This window comes from Hibiscus syriacus, unplaced genomic scaffold (assembly GCF_006381635.1).
Source record: "Hibiscus syriacus cultivar Baekdansim isolate YM2019G1 unplaced genomic scaffold, ASM638163v2 tig00110570_pilon, whole genome shotgun sequence".
Classification (NCBI taxonomy): Eukaryota; Viridiplantae; Streptophyta; class Magnoliopsida; order Malvales; family Malvaceae; genus Hibiscus; species Hibiscus syriacus.
In genome coordinates, this window is record NW_024062785.1 from 622426 (window position 1) to 642816 (window position 20391).

The window sequence follows — 20391 nt, forward strand, 5'->3', positions numbered from 1 at the left end:
GCAATCAGAAAATAAATACCGTGAGGACTTTTGTGGAAGCACCAACACGACCGCAGAAGTATGCGAAAAACTTATCGAAAACCACAAGGAATATGCCACAAGAGCAGAGAAAAAGTGTGCCACAAGAGAAGAGAAAAGTGTGCCACAAGGACAGAGAATCTTATTTAAAAGTGAAAAAACTCAAGAAAAAATAAAAATATAATATGAAAAAAAATTACTGACAGTCTGCAATTAATATTAAGATTGGTGTCGTCGTCGGTTAATCAAAAAATAAAAGAACAAAAAGAAAACGATACAAAAATATTGAGAGAAAAAAAATAAGTTTCTTCCATGGATATGTTATATTGACACAAAAAATTAAGTTATTTTTCTATCTTAAAATGAAACATGGTTGATGTAATTAATCAATATTACAAAGTAGCCCCTATAAAATTATGATTCAACTTTCAAGTCAATTCCAGAAATGCCTACATTTTATATTATTATACATGATAGAGCATGTAATTAAACTTTAAAATAATAAAAAAAATTGCTTCCTTGACTGCAAACTCTTATATAAATATTTGTTTTATACATTTTATATTATTAAAATTCCTTTTTAATTTAAATAATACAAATTTTATTATTTATTTTATATATTTCATCACTTATTATAGTGTAATTTTTTCTCTAATCGTTTTTTGTTTAGAATTTTCACATAAATATGTATATTTTTATTATCTTTTATTGTTTATTCATCGTCATCTGCAAAATTAAAAATATTAATAAATAATTATATACATATCAACACGTTTTGACTTGTTGTATAAAGATATATTTTCAAAATTATTTATTATTATTTTCAAAGGGTTTTTTTTTCATTTTTGAAATGAAAATGAATTTTATTTTAAAACATGTATTTTATTTTTCAAATAAAAACATATTTTTAGCTGAGAAATTTATTAAATTAAGTAATTTAAAATGATATATGGAATAGAAGTAGGATCGAACGAGTAATTAAACCATTTACTCTATAGAATCTACGATTGCTACTTCCGCAAATATCTCAAACGTGAAGGACTTGAGAGTTGAGAATACACCAGAGTCGTTACACTCATTCTCACGAGCTTTTTCATTTTGGTCCCGTTTGCAAAAATATAGCAGAGGCTCTAACTAGGGTTTCGGCTTTCCCAAAATCAAGTAATCGCAGCTTTAGAAGGTAAATTCGTACTCTGATCAACATATTTTTTTGTTTTATTATTTTAATGTTACGCTTTCATGTTTCTTTGATTAGTTTTCCGTGAAAATATGTGATAAGGAAGGGAATTGAGGTTTCTATAATCTTTGAATTTAACTGTTTTCCCCTCTAGTTTCACTTTTCGAGCTGCCTAATTAAAATCCTTGAGGAATTTTGTGTGGTAGATCTGATTGTTGTTTGACTTCGTTTTTTTTTCATGTTGTAGATCGTGTAGCTCAAGATCTTATTTTTGGCATTTTGTTGTTTTGAGAGAGAATAAATTGTAAAATGAAAAGCGCATGAAATTGTGAAATGAAGAGTCGTAGTGCAGCACTGTAGGACATGGTAAGATTATTGAAAAGGATTGAGAATAAGAAGATCAATTTGTGTTAATTTAGACCTGGAATATAGGGTTTGTTAATGTTACTATGTTGTCTCTCTTCCAAACATGTTAGATTTCATTTGTGTTTTTTAAAGTGATTATAAGATCAAAATATTTTGAAATATGAAGGATCAGAGACAGATCAGAAATGGCAAACGTGGAGGGCGATAAGACGCTCAGAAAAATTGCTGATGCCTTCAAGGAACTTGCTGCCATGGTAAACTCGGAAACGGCTGATGTTGAAGTGGCCCCCTTTTCACGTGCATGTTCTTTCGTTTCTCCTCTCTTCGGTTGTTTAGGCATTGCCTTCAAGTTTGCGGAAATGGATTATGTTGCAAAGGTTGGCGACCTTGCAGAGGCATCAAAGTTGATCACGACACTAAATGCAATGCTTGATAGGGATATAGAAGGGAATTGTGTTAGGAAAGCTGGGAGCCATACAAGAAACCTTTTGAGAGTGAAGCGCGGTCTTGACATGGTCAGGGTACTATTTGAACAAATTCTAGCTACAGAGGGTGATTCCTTGAAAGATCCAGCTTCCAAGGCGTATGCTCAGGTCTTTGCACCGCACCATGGCTGGGCGATCAGGAAAGCCGTAGCTGCCGGGATGTATGCCCTCCCTACAAAGGTACAGCTAATGAAGAAACTAAATGAAGATGAGGCATCGGCGATAATTCAAATGCAAAACTTTGTCGCAGCTTCCGGTCCGGTTATTTTGTACATTGACAGACTCTTCCTTTCTAGAGAATTGGGTATAGATTGGTAAAAGACAGAACAACAGTATTAACAGGTACCTGTCTATTGTGGTAATAATGCAAAACTATGTTGCAGCATCTGGTCCTGTTTATTGTGATAATAATGCAAAACTATGTTGCTGCATCCTATTGTCTTCTACATTGATAAAGTCTTCCTTTCAAAAGAATTGGGTAAGATCAGTAAAGATAGAACAATTGTATTCACGGATGTCTGTTAATTGCGATAATGTCATAGATTGGTAAAAGTTAGAACAATTGTATTCATAGATATCTAAACTAAATGTTAGGTATGATTTTGAAAAATAATAAAGTTTAGGTATCAAAATAGAATAAAAGTAATAGTTTAAGTACTAACTTATAGTTTACCCAAAATTAAATGATTTTGTGTAAAGTTATACACGATCAATATAAAAATATAAGTCGATGATACATCATTAAAAAAGAATTTGAAAATTTTTATTTGATTTTTTTACCATATATCATTTAATTTAGTGATGATATGTAAAATTATACACCATCAATATATATAAATAATATAAGTTGAGTGTTTTCATTTATTTTTTTCTTCAAAATTTATTCCCATTATTTTATTAAAAACTAGGTTAAAGTACATAAATAATCCCTGAACTTTTAGAAAGTTTATATTTTGGTCACCCAACTTTTGAAACTTATAATACAATCATCAAACTTTTATTTCGTTTTCAGTAAGGTCATCGTCTTTGCCTCATGTTAGTTTTTACAGACGTCCTCTTCCTCCTCCTCCAAAGATATCAATTGGAAAGATATAAGTAAACATTATGCAAAAGGAAAAATACCAGCCAATGCCAACTACCGAGGCCCACAGCTTTCTTGACAAGTGACAACACCTTGTAAACCAACCAATACTGACTTTGTTCGTTTGTTTCCAGTCACAATAACTCTTGTTTGCGTTGGTAGAACTGAAAGCTCTTCATCCCCACTTTCTTCGCTAAACGGCGAAAGCACCCGAGATGAACATAATTCATGCTCCAACATTTTTTCTCAATCCCAATGCTTCAATTCACATAACTCAGATCATCGAAACTTCAATTTTGGCTTTGGTTCCCAATAATTCATTAACTTGTGTTTCATCTAATAGACAAGAAAACCTCTTCAAAAAAAGGAAAAACAGGAACTTCAAAGAGGAATCCAAATTTTGTAGAGGAAGATTTGAATGTGAATTTGGGGGGGGGGGGACAAAGAAGCCAATGATATCTGTAACTAATTTTTTTCTTCATAAGTCATGCTGGTACCACCTGAAACAAGCAATTTTGTGGTTAAAATCCTTTAATTACTAAGATTTTGAAACAATGCAAGTTGTCATGTTTTCTTTAATCATCGAGCCGTGAAATGAAGTAAAAGTTTCTGTATAGCTGATTTGTACATATCAATAGCCAACAAAAGTTGTTCAAGGAAGACAAAAATTATGTTTGGTTGCTGAGAGAATTTAACTACATAAAGAAAGATAAAGAATCGCGAGCATGAAACAAAAGTTTACTGAATGGAAAAGGGGAAACCCATTTAACAATATGAGGTAATAAGCATTAGAATTCAGCTTCAAAACAAGAAACTAAAATTGGGTACGATTCTAAACCCCATTAATCTGAAGAACTAAACAAGAGAGACAGAGAGAAGGAAAGCCAAAAAGAAGAGGTAAAATTCTCTTTGTTTATAATTTTCAAATTCTGTTCATTTTCGATATTAAAAGAAGAAGAAGCAAAAACCCAAAGTGAGAAGTAAGAAGTTTTTGGGCAAATACAATCAATTCAAACATCATATCTGATAATATAATTTTGCTTTGAACAAACAGATATTGAACACAACAAATCTGATAAGCTCTTGGAGATGAAAGGGCGTGTAGTAACCAGAAGAAGAAAGGTTTCTTGCAGATGAAAGTGAGTGGGAAGAGGAGGAGGAGGAGGAGTTAATGGCAGCTAAGTGTCACGTAAGCAAAACTAATGTAACGTAAGGTTACAGCAAAGATTTTATCGAAAATGAACTAAAAATTAAATAATTGTTTTATAAGTTTCAAAAATTAGATGATCAAGAAAGTTTTCTAAATGTTCAGGGACTATTTATATATTTTATCCTAAAAGTTAATAATAAATTCAGAAAACGTTAAAACAGAAATCTTTCTCTGAGTCAAGTGGTCGCTCGTCAACGGACGCACAGAAATGGGACATCCCTCATCTGCTCCTCCTGCTTCTCAGGAACCTCCAGCAGCCTCTTCTTCCGATCGTCCCACCAAGCCGGAATCCGATGAGAGATCTCCGCCGTTCACGCCTATCGTTATGCGTTTCCTAGAAAGCGTCGGGCTTTCCAAAAATCCCATAGCGGAAAACTATAGTTCAGAAAACTTCTATTCCGATCTCTTATGCAACCACCTCAAGGTGCACACCGTACGACGTGGCCACGTCACCTGCTTCACCACCGTCAAGTCCACCATCGCCGTAATTTTTTCGAACATTCTTCCATTTAATCGAACTTATTATATGATTTTTTTTCTTTTACTTTATTGGGGGTTTGTTTTGCAGAACTTATATGGTATGATGCACGGATCGGCAGTTGCAGCAATAGCAGAAAGAGTGGCGATTGCGACGGCCAGAACAGTGGTGGGTGAGGATAAGGAGATGTTTCTTGGTGAATTGGCTACGTCTTATCTCTCTTCTGCTCCCATAGATGTAAGTTCTTTGGGATTTCAATTTCTGATATCTGATTTTGGTTAACCCCAAATCTCAATTGCAGTTTTATTGAAAATAAATGAACCCTAGCATGTCTCTCAATTTGATGTTTCAATGAGGCTATGAACTTTATGATGTTTAAATGATTCCTCATTCGGGCTAACTCATGAACTTTATGTTGTCTAATTTTCTATTAAAGTTAGAATTTTAATAGAAAATACTAAAATTATATGAGAATTTGAAATTTTTAATGGGACGAGGGCCCCTCAGGTTCATCCCTGCTAAGCTATGTTACTCGGACTCAGGATAGGCATATCGGACATTCGGACATACCGTTACGTATGTCTGAATATATAGTGAATGTAAATATCAAACATGAATACTTCAGGAAAAATGAATAATCATCGGTGCATAGAATCGGTCCTCGTAGGAGCTTACTGAATTCATATCACGTATGGTTTCATGGTGCAGGCAGAGTTGATTGTTGAAGGATCTGTGGTTAGAAGTGGAAGAAATTTAACTGCAATTTTGGTTGAGTTCAAATGAGGAAGACTGGGGAACTGATCTATAGTAGCCGTGCTACCTTCTATAATTCACCCATTGCCAAGCTATGAAGTTTCCAAATCGAACATATTTGTCATTTGTGGCTCTGCTGGTAATGTAACCCCTGTAACACTTCTATTTCTTTGTGTTTGTATTGCTAAATAAATATGCTTGTGCTGCAATCATGTATCAATAATGAAGAAAAATGCTGTTTCTTTGTAATTCTTGTTAAAAATGATGAAGGATGCTGATAGGAAATACATTGGATCCTAGGATTCTGTAAGTTAGTTTCTGTACTTTATAATATTTCTAGTTATTTACATATAGTTGCTAGCTTTGACCATGGCTGAAGAAACTGAATCGAAGGCTCACTTAGGTGTAAATGAATTTAACTTTAAATAAACAAAATTGTGTTTTTGTTCTTGTTCGTTTGTTTAATTTTGAATGTATCCATGTTCAGTTCGTTTTCGTTTAAATTTTTAATATTGTGTTTGTTTATTGCTTTTAAAAAATTTATGTTTGATTCATTTAACATTTACATACATATTCGTCTAACACTCGCAAACATATTTGTTCAATGTTTGTCAATATATTTGTTGCACACTCGTTTTGTTCAGTTCGTATTTCGTTTATTAAATAAATATAAAAACTTTGTTCAGACTCATTTGTTTAACTTAATAGACAAAATTAAATGAATGTTATACTTCATTTACACCCTTAATAGTTGGGCGGGGTTATATAGTTAATGCAAAACAGACTCAATCATGATCTTAGGCCTCGATTGGGAAAACATGAATTTGGCAATGTTCGAGGGAACATAACATATATGAAAAAATTTAAATTAACCAAGACAATATCAAAACGCTTAAAAACTAGGAGGGGAAATTGATGTACAGACCAAAAAATTACATCATCATGGTGCTGCCGAAGTTCTTAAAGCATCTGAACCACCTGTTTAATCCCAGCTTGCAGGCCCAACAAGTACTCTTGTGACAGAGTTCTTGCAACAATATGCATCCAGAAGCCTGGCGTATTGGCCGAATTGGTCTCAAATGAATAAAATCCCTAGGGGAGAAGAAGAAAGTGCACTGGTTTAATTCAACAATGTGTATATGGTGATTAATACATGTTACCAGAAGAGATATATTAACGGGCCTAACAGGTAATTTGATGACTTCACCAACCATATTTCTCATGAAAATATGGCATTGACGAATGCCTCCGCGTCAAACGGTTGAAGGTCTTGTACACCTTCACCAACACCTACAAACTTCACAGGAATTCCAACCTCATCAACCACACTGCCCCGTGCGAGGCAAGAAAATAGATCAAAAAAATGTGAATTGAAAGTTTGGAAACAACCCTCAATACCCTCCCGTCCCACCCCGAAAGCAAATAGAAACTTGTTTAAGAGAGAATACCACACAGCCCCCTCTAGCAGAACCATCAAGTTTTGTCAAAATAAAACCGGTTATTACAACAAACCGACAACATTGAAGGTTAATACAGCTGAAACAGAAACTAGGTGCAATAACAAGATAGTAGCATTTAACAAGTTTTTCTTAGCATCTTGATGAAGCGAGGGTACAAAGAGTGCCTCATTGAACTCTCTAGCTTGAGGAAGCATATTCAATCCAGTGTTCCCATCAAGAACTAGTAGTATCTCCTGCACATGTTTTGGTATTGCCTTATTTCAGATAACTCTTTGATATAAATACAAGAATTTGAGAAGATAAACACAGCTTAGCATACAGATCATTTCAAATTCATCATCCGAATCCGACCCGACCATCATCATTAAAATACCTACCTGACCTGAATCTAAATTTAAAAAAAATCCATCTAACCGGTCGAATCGGATGAGTCAAGTCAAAACCTATCGGGTTCGGGTCTCGTGCCCTTCCAATACGATATCATTGCATCAAGACGATCCACAATCATGCCAGCCAAAAACGTCCAAAATTCATCTCTGTGCTCTTGATGCGAAAGATTTAACGTTACCCGATTATGTGTTATAAATTAATATTTTATTAAAAAATCATTTTCTATATCGAAATAAAATTGTTATATATTTTTTCTGGTTACACTTTTATAATGTTGACTTCTTATAAAATAGAATTTATTATTAATAAAAAATTTAAGAAAATTTCAATCAAACTTTTACTTCGTCTCATAATTTATATTTTATATTAACTGTACACATATTATTAAGAAATTATCTCTAAAAGATAATTGATATATTTGATTATTTATTTTGATAGATATAAAAAAGTAATATAAGAATAATATATATATATATATATAAATGTTGTTGTTTGTTGTTTTTTTAATAGAATATTTTAAATTATACAATTTTAAAAATGAAAATAAACATATTTAGTGGGAAAGAGTATTTTTGAAAATTTAATTTATTATTTTTAAAAATGAAAAATAAAAAGGTTTTAATGAAACAGAAGCAATAATTTAGAAGCCTTGTAAATTTTCTTTTAGTGATATTTCAAATAAAGCAAAGCTGGAAAACAAACTCATTTTTAATCTAAAAACCTCTAGACACTTGGCGTCATTTCATTGGCTTTACAAACTTAAATCTTAGGTGACGTTTGGTTCGCTGGAATGTTTCTGAGAGAACTGAAATCTATGAAGGAATTAGAATCTATCAGGAATTTGAATCCAATTCCATATTCTGTTTGGTTGGCAGGAAATTGAATTGGAAATTTCATATTCTGTTTAGTTCGCAAATATGTTAGATAAATTTGATTTCAGTAATATAAGATGACATGATTGCCCTTCTTTTTTTTGTTTAATTTTAGTTTGTTTTATAAATTACATGTAGTAATATATTATAATTTTTTTTTAAAAAAATTAATTTTATTGATTGATTATTCATTTTAATAAATTATAAAAATCATGTTAATAAATATCATAAGTTAAAATCATTCTAATTAGGGATGGCCATGGGTCGGGTTTTTGGTCCACCCGACCCGACCCGAGAACAAGGGAACCTCCATCCGAGACCCGACCCGACCAAAATAAAATTTCACCCGACCCTAATATATAAATTAGAAATCCGACCCGACCCGAAATAATAAAAAAATTATTTTTATTCAATAAAAATAATGACGAAAAAAATATATAGGGGTATTATTGTAATTATTCTTAAATATATAAGGTAAAATTATATATTTTTTTGGTCGGGTCGGTTCGGGTATTTTTCACCCTAAACCCAAATTCGACCTGACCCGAATATCACACTTAAAAAAACCGACCCGATCTGACCGAAATAAAGTTTCATCCGATCTGACTCGAATATATGAATTAGAAACCCGACTCGAAATAATAAAAATATATTTTTATTTAATATATGAATAAGTTACCAAAAGATTGATGAGGGTAGTATGGTCAAATTTCAAACCCCTCTAACAAGAGAATTAAATGATGAAATTCACTTGTTGAAGCAAAAACTTAAACCAAACATAAAAAATTAGTTGAATTAGATTCTAATTCAACCTAATTTCAAGGGATTCATCACCTTAGATAAAATTCAAAAGCCTCTACATTGAATGAAAATGTCGACTTTCTTCCCGACAGTTCCAGCTACGTCATTCAATGCTCCCTTTTGCACCTTCCAACTCACTGACCCAATCTAGTTTTTCATCGCCGGCGACTTGGTTTTACTTGCTCAGGCTCCGCCGCCGCGAAAAAAGGTTTTGGAGACGTAAGTTCAAAGGTAAAATACTTGGTTTATTTCGATCAACTGAAAAAAAAAATAGTGATTAGGCTTCCATAAGCTAACCCCAGGAAAAGATATTGAATTCACATGGAGCTGTTTCTTTAAGATATCCTTAATAATCTAGGGTTTTGACCCTCTTTTTCCCGCGTTGAAGGATCGACCTGAGTCAACACCCGAACCACCACCATTGCATTTACGCTGCCACTGGCTAAGCTGAACACCACCCATACAAGGAGTCTCCCCACGCGCGGTTCGTTCTTGACTCAACACCCTCCAACTCACCAAGTTACACACAAAGCAAAATGGCAAATGCTCTCCACAAACCACCCACTAAATTCACAAACAGTAAAATAGCAGAACATCTTGAACCTTTCAAACAATTAATGGATTTGTTTTAAATAATTCACTTTATTAATCTTTTCTAATTTTCTATTTATTAATTTGAGAGTCAATTATTTACTCACCCAAAAAAATAATGACATTAATCTGTCATTAAACCAAATGTCTGCACAATAAATACTTATTTTGCAGTGGAGACGTGGTAAATAGTAATGATTGGTTTATGTTTATGGCTCACTTTGAGACTTGACTGTCAAGGGAAAATTATTAGTGAAGAGCATTCTACTCATTTAACATATAGTTAATATATTATTTTATTTATTGATTGATTTTTTCCGTATGTTATTGTTATCTAAAATTAATTAATACACTTATTAAGCCAACTGTCACCCAAACCCTTAATTATTAAATTCAAATATGTATATATCATCTTTGAGTTTAAATTTATAAAAATTTATGATAAAAGAATTCGAGTTTAGATAATAATATAATTATCGCTTATATAGGTTAAAATTTTAACTTAACTCGATCTATGATTATCTTAGAACAAAATGTATTAAGAGACTTGAGATCATAAATAATTTAAGTATTATACAAAAACATTATCCATTTATTTGATTGTGAAAAAATGTAAATGTTAATTTAAATAAAACCCAAATAATAGAATTTACTCTCTATATAATATATGATTTAGGGTTTGGGTGACAGCTGGCTTAATTACACACATGGGGACAATAAAGGGTGCCAACTGTACAACAAATTTGAGTTATGATAAATATTGGGAATAAATTGCGGCTTGAATGCCCTGTTATTATCAATTATCTACACATTGCCCCCCACTAAAAGCTCTGCTTCACCCACTCTTTGTATGCGTGTTTGCTCAGACGAAAATCTCCTTTTACTCGTACGAAAATGCAGCTTTTGCCCCCCCAAGCCCTTGCTGTCATTAATTGGAAAAAAGAGGTCCTTCAAATTTGAAAATTTTATAAAAATAGCTCCAATTTTAATCCCACTTTCAAAAGGTTGCTAGGAAGGTGTCCTGTCTCTTATCTGCCTTGAAAAGCAATAAATGAAGATACTGTTGATTGATGTTTATTATTGAGAGATAAAAACTTATTTAAGGTATTATTATTATTATTTAAAATATCAATTTTTTTAATATTTTTCGGTAAAAATGTCAAATAATAATAAAATTGGTAAAAAAATAACAAAATGGGTAGCGATTTATCAAATCCGGTAAATCGTCCAATAATAACAAAACCGGTAGAAAAATAATAATATTTTCAATAATTTTTTACCGATTTTATTATTTAAAGAATAACAAAACCAATAACGTATTTTTTAACTGTATATTAAGACTGACTCACGTGAGCATTTTCATTATTTATCAACGTGCTAAGTTAACAGGCTTAGGAAACGTCTCACGGTACCTTTACATAGAGATAATATCAAATTTTATTTCTAACATTTATTTGAATTGTTAATTTTGGTTCCTTTTTTCTTTTGAGATACTTTGACTTTGGATATTTTATTATTTCTTGATTAGATGAATATTGTTAATTAGTTAATAGTCAATGTTTTTTTATTAACATAATAATCATTTTATTATTTTATTGATGATACTAATCTTAAAATTTATTTATATTCACTCATTCAAAAAAATTATATTATTAATCTATTTGTATCCATCCTAAAAAATATTTATAAATCTCTTGCTAACTACTAATTTCACTCTTACTCGTTGCCTACTATATATACGTTTCCAAATTGGAATTTGTCACCACCTACACCTACGCGTAATTTCACACCAACATTTACATCATGTACGCGTCTTCTTGTATGGAGCTTGAAAGCAAGAGCTCTACACCTACGTACACATGAGTTGGTGATTATGGTTTACGTTATTAAGGCTACTCACATGGATGTCCCACTTTCAATCTTTGATATTCACAGATGGGGTGTAACATTAGTCTCGTGGTTAGCTTTCATATTGAACCTTCAAGGGTTTAATGGATAAAAAATAAAATTGTGGTGGATTTTATATTTCATTTTATTATTTAGATGGAGAGTCGCATATAATAATTGGTAAGTTAAAGAAGAAAATAGTGAGTGAAAATTGTCTACTCCAACCTTGCATGGTAACTTATATACAAACCTTCAATGGTTTAATGGATAAAATATAAAATATTTGTAAAAATGGTAGTTAAGCTCTCGACCGATTCTTCAACCAAAGTTTTCCCATGACAAGAAACAATTAATGTTGGATCAAAGTCTTAGGTCAAAGGACCTGGCAATCTCATACTGAATTATTTATTACTAATTATGTATTTGGTTGGAGTTGTGAGGCAATTAGTCTAATGACGGGGGGCATTTAATTCCATCCACTTTTTGAAGTCCCCCCACCCTCTGTTTTCTTCAACCTCCAGCTTCATGTGGGTTCCCCCATTTTACTATTTTTGAGTTCCTATTGGCCATTCTCTTTTTTCAAATACTAGGTTTCACCAAAAGTTGTTCAATCTTTCCTTCTTTTCAAACCACTGGCACTGAATATGAAATCTGACTTCAAACTTCTTGGTACAACCAAAGGGCCATGCCTTTTTCCACTTGACTTCTTACCATTGGGGGCCTGCCTTTTTACTTTCCAAAGATTGAAACTTTTAGCATCGCCCCTTGTTATTTTCTAACTTCTCTCCACCGATGATCCACTTGAACAGTTAATATTATCTCATTATTTTTTTCCCTTTCAAATATATTATCATTTCTTACCATTAATCTCACAATCTATTTTCACTAATCTAACGGTCTTAACAATGTGTAAAATTAAAAAATATATATTCAATCAAGTAACCCCACGTTCTTGGATAACACTTTCATGGTGAATAGTCAAACAATAATGAATCAGCATCAAGTTCATGACAATCTATATATGCTGTCAATTTACAATCAGTTCTTACAGCTAACATAAATTGCAATTGTCATTGCTATATGTCTACTGCCAGAAAGCTGTAGCCTTTTGATAATTTTTTTATACTTTTTGTACATCTACTATTTTGTGATATAAATATACCAAATAAGGAAAAAAGAATCAAGATTGCATCTATTTGATGCATGAGGAGGACAACTTGGCTTCATAAAATGAACAAAAATGAAAAGGATTATACCTGCATTACAACGAACAAGTCCGTCTCAATGGGAAGTTGAAGTTAGCTTCCAAAACGTTTTCGTTGCTACCAGGATTTTCTCTCTCACATGTGATTCAGGTTCCTTGTCATGTATGGTGGGTGTCCACCTTACAGCGTGAGCTATTCGAGCCACTTTGTCGATTACTTCCGGAGAATCTCGAATCACAACAGTTCCTTCTGGACGCAACATCCTATCTATCTCCACCATTAGATCCACAAGGTTACATCTGCAGGAACATTAGAGTTGTCGAAGTCAAAAGATGACAGACAAAACATGCAAAAAGTAAACCAACAGAGTGATCCATGCAGTAACATTGCATGAGTTCATTCAACAGCGACACAACATGCAATGACTACCATAGGACATAAAGGTGCAATGAATGCTTTTTTTTCTGTACCGACTTTAGAAGTGAAGCTTGAAAAAAGGGGGGCGGGATAAGGTTGGTTAAGGCACAGAAAAGTATGATATAAGCGGGCATTCGATTTCTCACATAACTAAAATGATGAGTGCAGAAACTTGTATTGCTTGTACAAATCCAAAGGAAAATGTACCTGCTCTTGCTTGAACCGGGAAGCTTTATTAGCGAGTCAATGCCAGCTACATGGATAAAATCGTAAGTACGAGGGTATGTTGAAAAGGGCTCACACCTGCAAAAAGAAATCGAAATCATCAGGTAATCACAGTGTTTACCCTAGGGCTGTAAATGAGCCGAGTCGAGCTCGACTCGAAAAGTTTAAAATTAGGCTCGACTCGAAAACTCGTGAGCTAAAAATTATCAAGCTCAACTCGAACTCGAAATATAATATTGAAACTCGACTCGAACTTGAAAAGGCTCGAACTCAAAAAAAATTAGGAGCTCGATTGAAGCTCAATTTTGAGCTCGATTCAAGCTCGAACTCGAACTCAAACTCGAATTTGAACCTACAAAAATCTTATATTACATTTAAAAATTTATTTTTAAAAAATTATAATTATCAATAATGTATTTTTAATAATATAATTTTAAAAAATCTAAAATTATAATATAACATTTTTTTTCAAGTAGCTCGCGAGCTTTTCGAGTCGAGTATTAAGTAGCTCGTTAAGAATTCGAGTCGAGTTCGAGCTCGAGTCGAGTGTTGATCGAGCTTTGACCAAGTCAATCTCGAGTAGCTCACGATCTGTCTCGTCTCATTTACAACCCTAGTTTACCCTATAAGACTAAGCATACATAATCCTAAAAATAAAGAGGAATCCAGAAGACAAGCAACCATAACAAACATTAAAGGAGAATGATAAGGATTAAACAAGTATCTAGTTTAAAAGTTAAACACTTCAGCAAATAATTATTGCTCCAGTTGAATAATCACTCATCGAACTAAATTACCTTAATCCAAGCTACTACAATTTTCATGGGTGATGGGAGGTTCAATCAAAGGAATAAGCATTAAAAGGTTTTCTTAGGGAAGAAATGAACAAACATGGTATTTCCTTGGGAAAGTGTTATAGATAGTAATGACAAGGCACTAATCATATACTCTTTTTTTCGAACGGGTAACAGACTGTTATCTTTTCCAGTAAATAAGGATAACGAAAAATCTTATAGTAACTCACCAATCATGGTATACTCCAATAAGGCCTCTGTCATATATAACACCAAGAGTTAGTGGTTTCCAAGCAGGAACAACATTCATCACCCATACTGGATCTGAAGCAAGTGCTGCTGCAAAACCTCCAAAAAATGCATTCATGTCCATGACATTGCGCACTGCTGGAGTCCCAAGCTTCAGATGCAGAGTATTCTTATAATAAGCAACTCTCCTTGTCCACCGCCTTGTGTCTGCCTGAAACAAATCAATCCCGTTTCTCATGACCAAAGCCCTTGAAGGAGCTCTTGTTAGCCTGTCTGGCCACTTAGGAATCATCCCAAGCGGAAATTCTCCATTCACGGAAGATGTTGGAGCCACGCATCTTCTTAACTTAAAGTACCTACCCAACAAAAGAGAAAAGAAACTGAGAATAACGCAATATTTTAGTTCTAGAAAAAACAAAACCAATAGTACAAGAGTGGCAACCAGGAACCATCCATCATACAGCTAAATTATGTAGAAATCCATGTTGATTTCTTGAAGAAAAAAAAGGCAGAGCCTAATAAGAATTCTAAATTATTGTAATTGCTTTCCATAGCAATTACCATGCATTACTGGGGTCATTTGATTGATCACAAGATTCAAGCCCAAATTCGTTTTGGTTCAGAAGACATGAATCTCCATCGGGCTTTTTCCAAATGACCGTATTCCCATCTACAACAATCAACTCATAACACAATGTACTTGCCACAGACTGGAGGTCTGCCCACTCCTTATCTTGCTTAGGCCACTGTACAGGGGGTCCAGAGATGACCAAATATCCACCTGGACGTAGTAACCGATCCACTTCAACGAAATAAGTTGCATCTGCAAAAGCCAAATATCCTCATGTTAACACCAAATAAGGAGATATAAAAAAAGAATATATCAAAAACACTCCACACACACACAAACACCCACTATAAGCTGTGAAAGGGATCAAGCATCGGGAGCAGTGAACTAAGTCAAATGCAAATGCAGGAAAAGGGAGTCTGCGAGTGCCGAGCATTAGAACAAAGGCCGGTATTCCTCTTTCTAATGCAAATTGTATTTGTGCTTTGTGGGAATCTCTAGGAGCAAACGAGAGTGTCAAAATGCCTTCAGATAACAATGAACCCCCAAAACTTGCAACCTGCAAAAGGATTAATAAGGATGATATTCAAACAGTACAATACTATGATCATAACAAAATAACATGCTATACAAAAAAAAAACAACTTACCCCACATCCCATATCAAGGGCAGTCCTAAGAGTTCCACCATTTATGGGAATGTACTGCCCGAGTTTCTCGATATATGGAGCAGCTCCATCAGGGAACATTGTTCCACCACCAGGGAAAATAAAATAGGGACCTTGCTCTTTCATCCATCCTTGGTGACCTTTCCTGTCAGCAATTTTGTTGTGTGGCATATTGGAATGCCATATCTAAACATTACAGAATTAAAACTGTTTCAAGTATAACACTAATAATCTACTTCCGTTTCTGAAAGGGATTACTTTATGGCAACAGCGGCGAAAAATTTTATATACTGATAATAATAAAGAAAAAGAAGCCCCAGGAAATCCTCAAAATTGTTAACGAATAAGAAAAGATACCTTATGTAAGCTTTCAGGCCACTGAACAGGAATCTTATAACCAGGAGGAGGAGGGATCAAGCAAAGAGGCGTTTCATCAGGCAAAGGGCAATGCCTTTCTCTATATAAATTCATCTCCCTGCTCAGCTGGCTGTTACGCCTTGGGTCCTCACACGGCATATGATCAACGGAATCGGCGGGGCACGCTTCGATTGGCTTGTGGTGGTGGCCGAGTTCCACCAACGATACCAAACGATGCCGTTGCCTCGGATCCGACGTGGAAAGCAACAGGGTTTGCCTACCAGAGGCAGCCATGGAATCCCCGAGAGGGGTGAATACTAGCAGGAAGAACAAGAGTACGAGGCCGAAGAACACGGCGGATATGAAGTCCAAAAGCTTCCATTGCCGCGGGTTCCGTTTGGATGCCGGTAGATTTAAGTGACCCATGTTTCTGGATCGTCGAGGGTAAAGGTTCTATCACAGGCTTTGGCTGTGGATCCAGATTGGATCTGTGCGAATGAACGATGGGTTATTATCAGATTGGGGAGCAAAATGGAACTTACCGGTGGAATGCTTTTAGAACTCGAGAAGTGAGGCTTCGAGGATTAGAGAAATTGTGAGATAAGCTTATGGGATTGGGATATGGGGACGATGGGAGGCTGAGAATTTAATGTACTTAATAGTACAAACCCATAGATTTTGTTTTCTGCCACTAAATTAATCTTTACATTAATATGTATGTGGAAAATTAATGCATTTGTGTTGGTGTCAACTGTCAACATCATAGCTTTGGGATTTGTTCCTTGTTGGGAATTAATATAATACTATCCACTAATAATAATTAACAATTAATAAAATCAAAACCAGGGCAAAAAAATTATTAAAGAAAAACAAAACATTCCAACTCATGAGATAAATTTTGAGTATATACAGAACAGTGTGTCCCAGAACCATCAAAATGCAAATCCACCATCCTGGACAGCTAATCTCCTTCTTTAAGGTCAATGCCGGCATGGACAAGAATCCAGGCCCGGCAATATAAGGAACCTTATCAAGAAAATCTTGGTAATTATTCAAACTAGAATTCAGATTTTCCTAGAAGCCCTAAGAATGTATTCATGCATCAGAAGTTTGCTCTCAACAGCATTGCTCTAACATCCCAATCAAATTCATTGCCAGTCTGCAAAACACACCAGAAAGTTGCGCTTCTTTGATCGGCGTGACGTGCATAAAGAAATTTGTTGTGCGAGTCAATCCATGCCTGCACAGACATTTATAATCTTCATTGTAAAGGTTACATTCAGATGTAACTGAATTTGAAGAGGTCCATTTGATTTCACTCAAAATGGCATCCTTTACCACAGGGATCCAAGCGCATTAACAAGAATCAACCCTACTTCCCCCTCCAACTGTTTCCTTAGTTTGGGAAGGCTCTGATCAGAAATTAGGTAATTCACTTTATTTGTACTTCTCTTCACTATCTGATAGATCCCTATTAAAAATGATCAATGCCAACTCCAGTCTAATGAGTAAAATCGCTCTCATTGGAAAACAAAGAGAGAACGATTAATTAAATAATCAATTTCAGATGGATATTTGAAAAATAACATCACATATAAAACAATGCGTGTATGCACCAACTAAACTTAAGCGAGATACTGGTGAAAAACAATACCTGTATCCGGTTGTCAGTAATCAAGGATTCGTGTTCTTTCTCAAGTTCTGCAACACTTGTTTTAAAGGCATCAGCCATCATTTGCATATCAACAGACACAAATGGGTGGGTATACTTGATGAGGGCTTTGCTCCGGATTTGATTATACAGAGTCTCAACATGGTCATGCATATGAATGTCAAGCATCAGGTTGGATTTGAGGTTTCCAAGATACTCCAAATAATGGCTGCAATAAAAACGAAGCCACAAGTTAAAAGTAAGTGTTTCACATCAATTGCGCACATGTAAGGAGTAAGGGCTGGCTGAAACGCAGAGTCGCATGACAAAAAATTGTATATTATAATATTAACCACAGAAAATTCACTACATATTACTTAGATAATACCTTGAATAAAAATCATCAATAAGCTCCCTTACTTCAGGTACCAACTCCAAGAAATCCCTGAAGTTGATATTGTCAATAACTTTGTTCTGCAAAGTAAAATACATTGCATGACTACAAATCTATCAAACGACAGTAAGACATTACCAGAAAATAAAGAAAGGGGACTAGAGAGATTCATGCCTTCAGTTCAGTTCGACCAAAGCTCGCAAGTGCACAAATACACCAAAGTAGCAACATCTTGAGGAGCAATGACTTCACTGTATGAATTCCCCAATTCAGGACCCACTTCCAAGAACTGCACGCATAGAAAAGACAATCAATCCAGCAATGAAATGGTAATTGCTCAAAATAAAACTAATCACAAAATCCCGCCTGTTACATTTCATATTAATAACCAATACAAGATGACCAACAGACGGATGCCTCGGCAACAAAAAGCATAGTACGCAAACTAGGAATTGATCAGGTCAACAAACTTTTAGGGATTGATCCAGATAAAGGAAGCAGAACTAAATCCTTGAGGTACACAACCATCGCACTGCAATAGCATCAGAACGAACACTACAATACTAGTTTTCTTTTTAGTCCATCAAATTAACTCTCTTTAAGTTTTCTACCATAATGTCCTCCACCAAATCCAACGCCATAAAGGATTCCAGGCTTCCTTTGAGGAAAGCAATGCTCCGGGCATGCTTAAAATGTAGATTGTTTACACTAGGTTCATTGAACTTATTGGGCTCAAGATCAAGTCACATATATTTTGATCTTATAGGACAAGATTTCAAACCAAATTGTGTGGCTTAAATTGCTTCTGAACTCACGTTCTAGAAAATGACTTAGTAAAGGACCATAAGTAAATACTACACACTTCAGACATATCTCAAATTCAACATATCAGGAATAAAAGATAGTGCATGTAACGATCCTAAATCATTGTAAGCTGAAAAATTGCAACATTTGAATTTTGCAAGATCAAAAAACAATTTATAAGCTGAAAAACCTTCCGAGCAGCTAGCTTGTATTTCTTAGCCTTCAAATGAGGAAATCCGGTGGCACATCGTAGCTTAGCAGTAGTGGGAGGGTCAAGTGCCTCGGGTGTTTATTCAGCCTTACTAACGTAGCTTCTCACATGAGAAAATTGACCCATCTCAATGTTCACAAGAATTGCGCTCAAACACATTTGAATAACATGCTTTGACGTAGTACAGTAATCTCGAGTTCGAACATAGCTTTTAAAAGCATCCCCAAGTGAACCATGAGCATATTAAAAATCTCCAAAATCATTGTAACCCATTCTTATACTTTCTTTGATTAAATTAATCTGAAAGTTAGAAACCAAACAAATTAAAAGAACTAAATAGTTTCTAGAAAATAACATTAGTAAGAAAGATAAAATTACCCAGTAGACATTGAGTTCACTCTCGAGCTTCTCTTTCCTTTGCTCGGCTTTTTGATCAACCATAGCGCAACAGGCGGCATCCATCGAATAGTTCGGACCCAATCGACCGTCGATCTTCTGGACTACTTCACGGAATAGCTGATTGTTCTCCCCCTTTTTGAGCTCATCGTAAGCCATCCTTAGGGCTTCCAATTATACTGCGGTATTGTCGCAGTGGTCGGCGATGAATATGAGCCGCATGATCTTGGTATGGCCGGAGTAAAACGCAGCGTAGGCCTCAATGTCTAGGTGTTCGCCACTAATGATGGGCCGGAACTTCCGCTCCGTTGTCGACGTTGAGGATGACGGCGCATCGTCTACATCCCCGATGCCGTTCGCACACATCTCCTCCATTAGTGGATTCGAGATGTCGTCTTCTCCAACCATTGTTTAATTTTTTTTTTTGAAAGAAATATAAATGAAAGGATATCTGAAATTTATGAATTCTTAGGGTTAGGGTTTGTCTGTGAACTGTTTTAGCTTATCACAGTAATAGTGACGGGTTCCGGGGAGGGGAGGAAAGAGTCGGCAACAAGTGACAACTTCCAGACGTTAGCATGCCATGCCGTCTGAACGATGCCGTTTTCGGTTTGCAAATACTACTTGTCTTTTCATTGTAAAACGATGTCGTTTTCAGTTTGCAAATAGCCAAATAGGTGGGAATGAACAATGTGATGCAAGTTATCAGAATTGCTGGCTTCTTTAACGAAACTATTGTGGATGAGAAATAAATTAAAGAAATAATAATGTTACTAAAATATGGAATAATTGTCTAATTTTGTCGATTTTTATATTTTTTAATATTTAAGATGATATAATAATTGAATAATTAAAATAAATAATTTTAACAATAATAATTTTAA

At 34.6% G+C, this 20391-nt stretch overlaps 3 protein-coding genes, 1 long non-coding RNA gene and 1 pseudogene across 5 annotated transcripts; 2 read left to right on the plus strand and 3 right to left on the minus strand.

Annotated features, from left to right (window-relative positions):
* Window positions 1-1073: 1073 nt before the first annotated feature.
* LOC120132837 (accelerated cell death 11-like) lies at window positions 1074-19001 on the plus strand. Its single transcript, XM_039149524.1, has 3 exons — window positions 1074-1198; window positions 1728-2524; window positions 18989-19001. Exon 2 carries the CDS (start codon window positions 1747-1749, stop codon window positions 2362-2364), a length of 618 nt encoding a protein of 205 aa, XP_039005455.1. The 5' UTR covers window positions 1074-1198; window positions 1728-1746; the 3' UTR covers window positions 2365-2524; window positions 18989-19001.
* On the plus strand, window positions 4514-5938 carry LOC120132835. The gene is made up of 3 exons (XM_039149523.1): window positions 4514-4821; window positions 4906-5052; window positions 5524-5938. Exons 1-3 carry the CDS (start codon window positions 4546-4548, stop codon window positions 5596-5598), a joined length of 498 nt encoding a protein of 165 aa, XP_039005454.1. The 5' UTR covers window positions 4514-4545; the 3' UTR covers window positions 5599-5938.
* Window positions 6531-6866, minus strand: LOC120132839. The gene is made up of 2 exons (XR_005517046.1): window positions 6756-6866; window positions 6531-6660 (listed from the first exon to the last, which is right to left on the minus strand). It is a non-coding gene; the product is annotated as an uncharacterized LOC120132839 (long non-coding RNA).
* LOC120132833 (probable pectin methyltransferase QUA3) lies at window positions 7395-16675 on the minus strand. 2 transcript variants are annotated; one of them, XM_039149521.1, is made up of 9 exons: window positions 16052-16675; window positions 15677-15880; window positions 15376-15586; window positions 15021-15282; window positions 14441-14815; window positions 13399-13494; window positions 12826-13073; window positions 11070-11072; window positions 7395-7405 (listed from the first exon to the last, which is right to left on the minus strand). In XM_039149521.1, exons 1-7 carry the CDS (start codon window positions 16475-16477, stop codon window positions 12851-12853), a joined length of 1797 nt encoding a protein of 598 aa, XP_039005452.1. In that variant the 5' UTR covers window positions 16478-16675; the 3' UTR covers window positions 7395-7405; window positions 11070-11072; window positions 12826-12850. The 2 variants fall into 2 exon arrangements, with proteins under 2 accessions (XP_039005452.1, XP_039005451.1); XM_039149520.1 differs by lacking the exons at window positions 7395-7405; window positions 11070-11072 and having other exon boundaries at window positions 12554-13073.
* Window positions 16918-19999, minus strand: LOC120132838 (annotated as a pseudogene).
* Between the last annotated feature and the right edge of the window lie 392 nt (window positions 20000-20391).

Bases quoted from the DNA above. Each gene is read 5' to 3' on its own strand.
- LOC120132837 (XM_039149524.1), top strand. From the start codon at position 1,747: ATGGCAAACGTGGAGGGCGATAAGACGCTCAGAAAAATTGCTGATGCC.
- LOC120132835 (XM_039149523.1), top strand. From the start codon at position 4,546: ATGGGACATCCCTCATCTGCTCCTCCTGCTTCTCAGGAACCTCCAGCA. The intron at 4,822-4,905 runs GTAATTTTTTCG...TTTGTTTTGCAG, and splicing joins CCGTCAAGTCCACCATCGCC to AACTTATATGGTATGATGCA. The intron at 5,053-5,523 runs GTAAGTTCTTTG...TTCATGGTGCAG, and splicing joins TCTCTTCTGCTCCCATAGAT to GCAGAGTTGATTGTTGAAGG.
- LOC120132833 (XM_039149521.1), bottom strand. From the start codon at position 16,477: ATGGGTCACTTAAATCTACCGGCATCCAAACGGAACCCGCGGCAATGG. The intron at 15,283-15,375 runs GTGGGTGTTTGT...TGGCTTTTGCAG, and splicing joins GATCCCTTTCACAGCTTATA to ATGCAACTTATTTCGTTGAA. The intron at 13,074-13,398 runs GTACATTTTCCT...ATGTTCCTGCAG, and splicing joins CCCGGTTCAAGCAAGAGCAG to ATGTAACCTTGTGGATCTAA.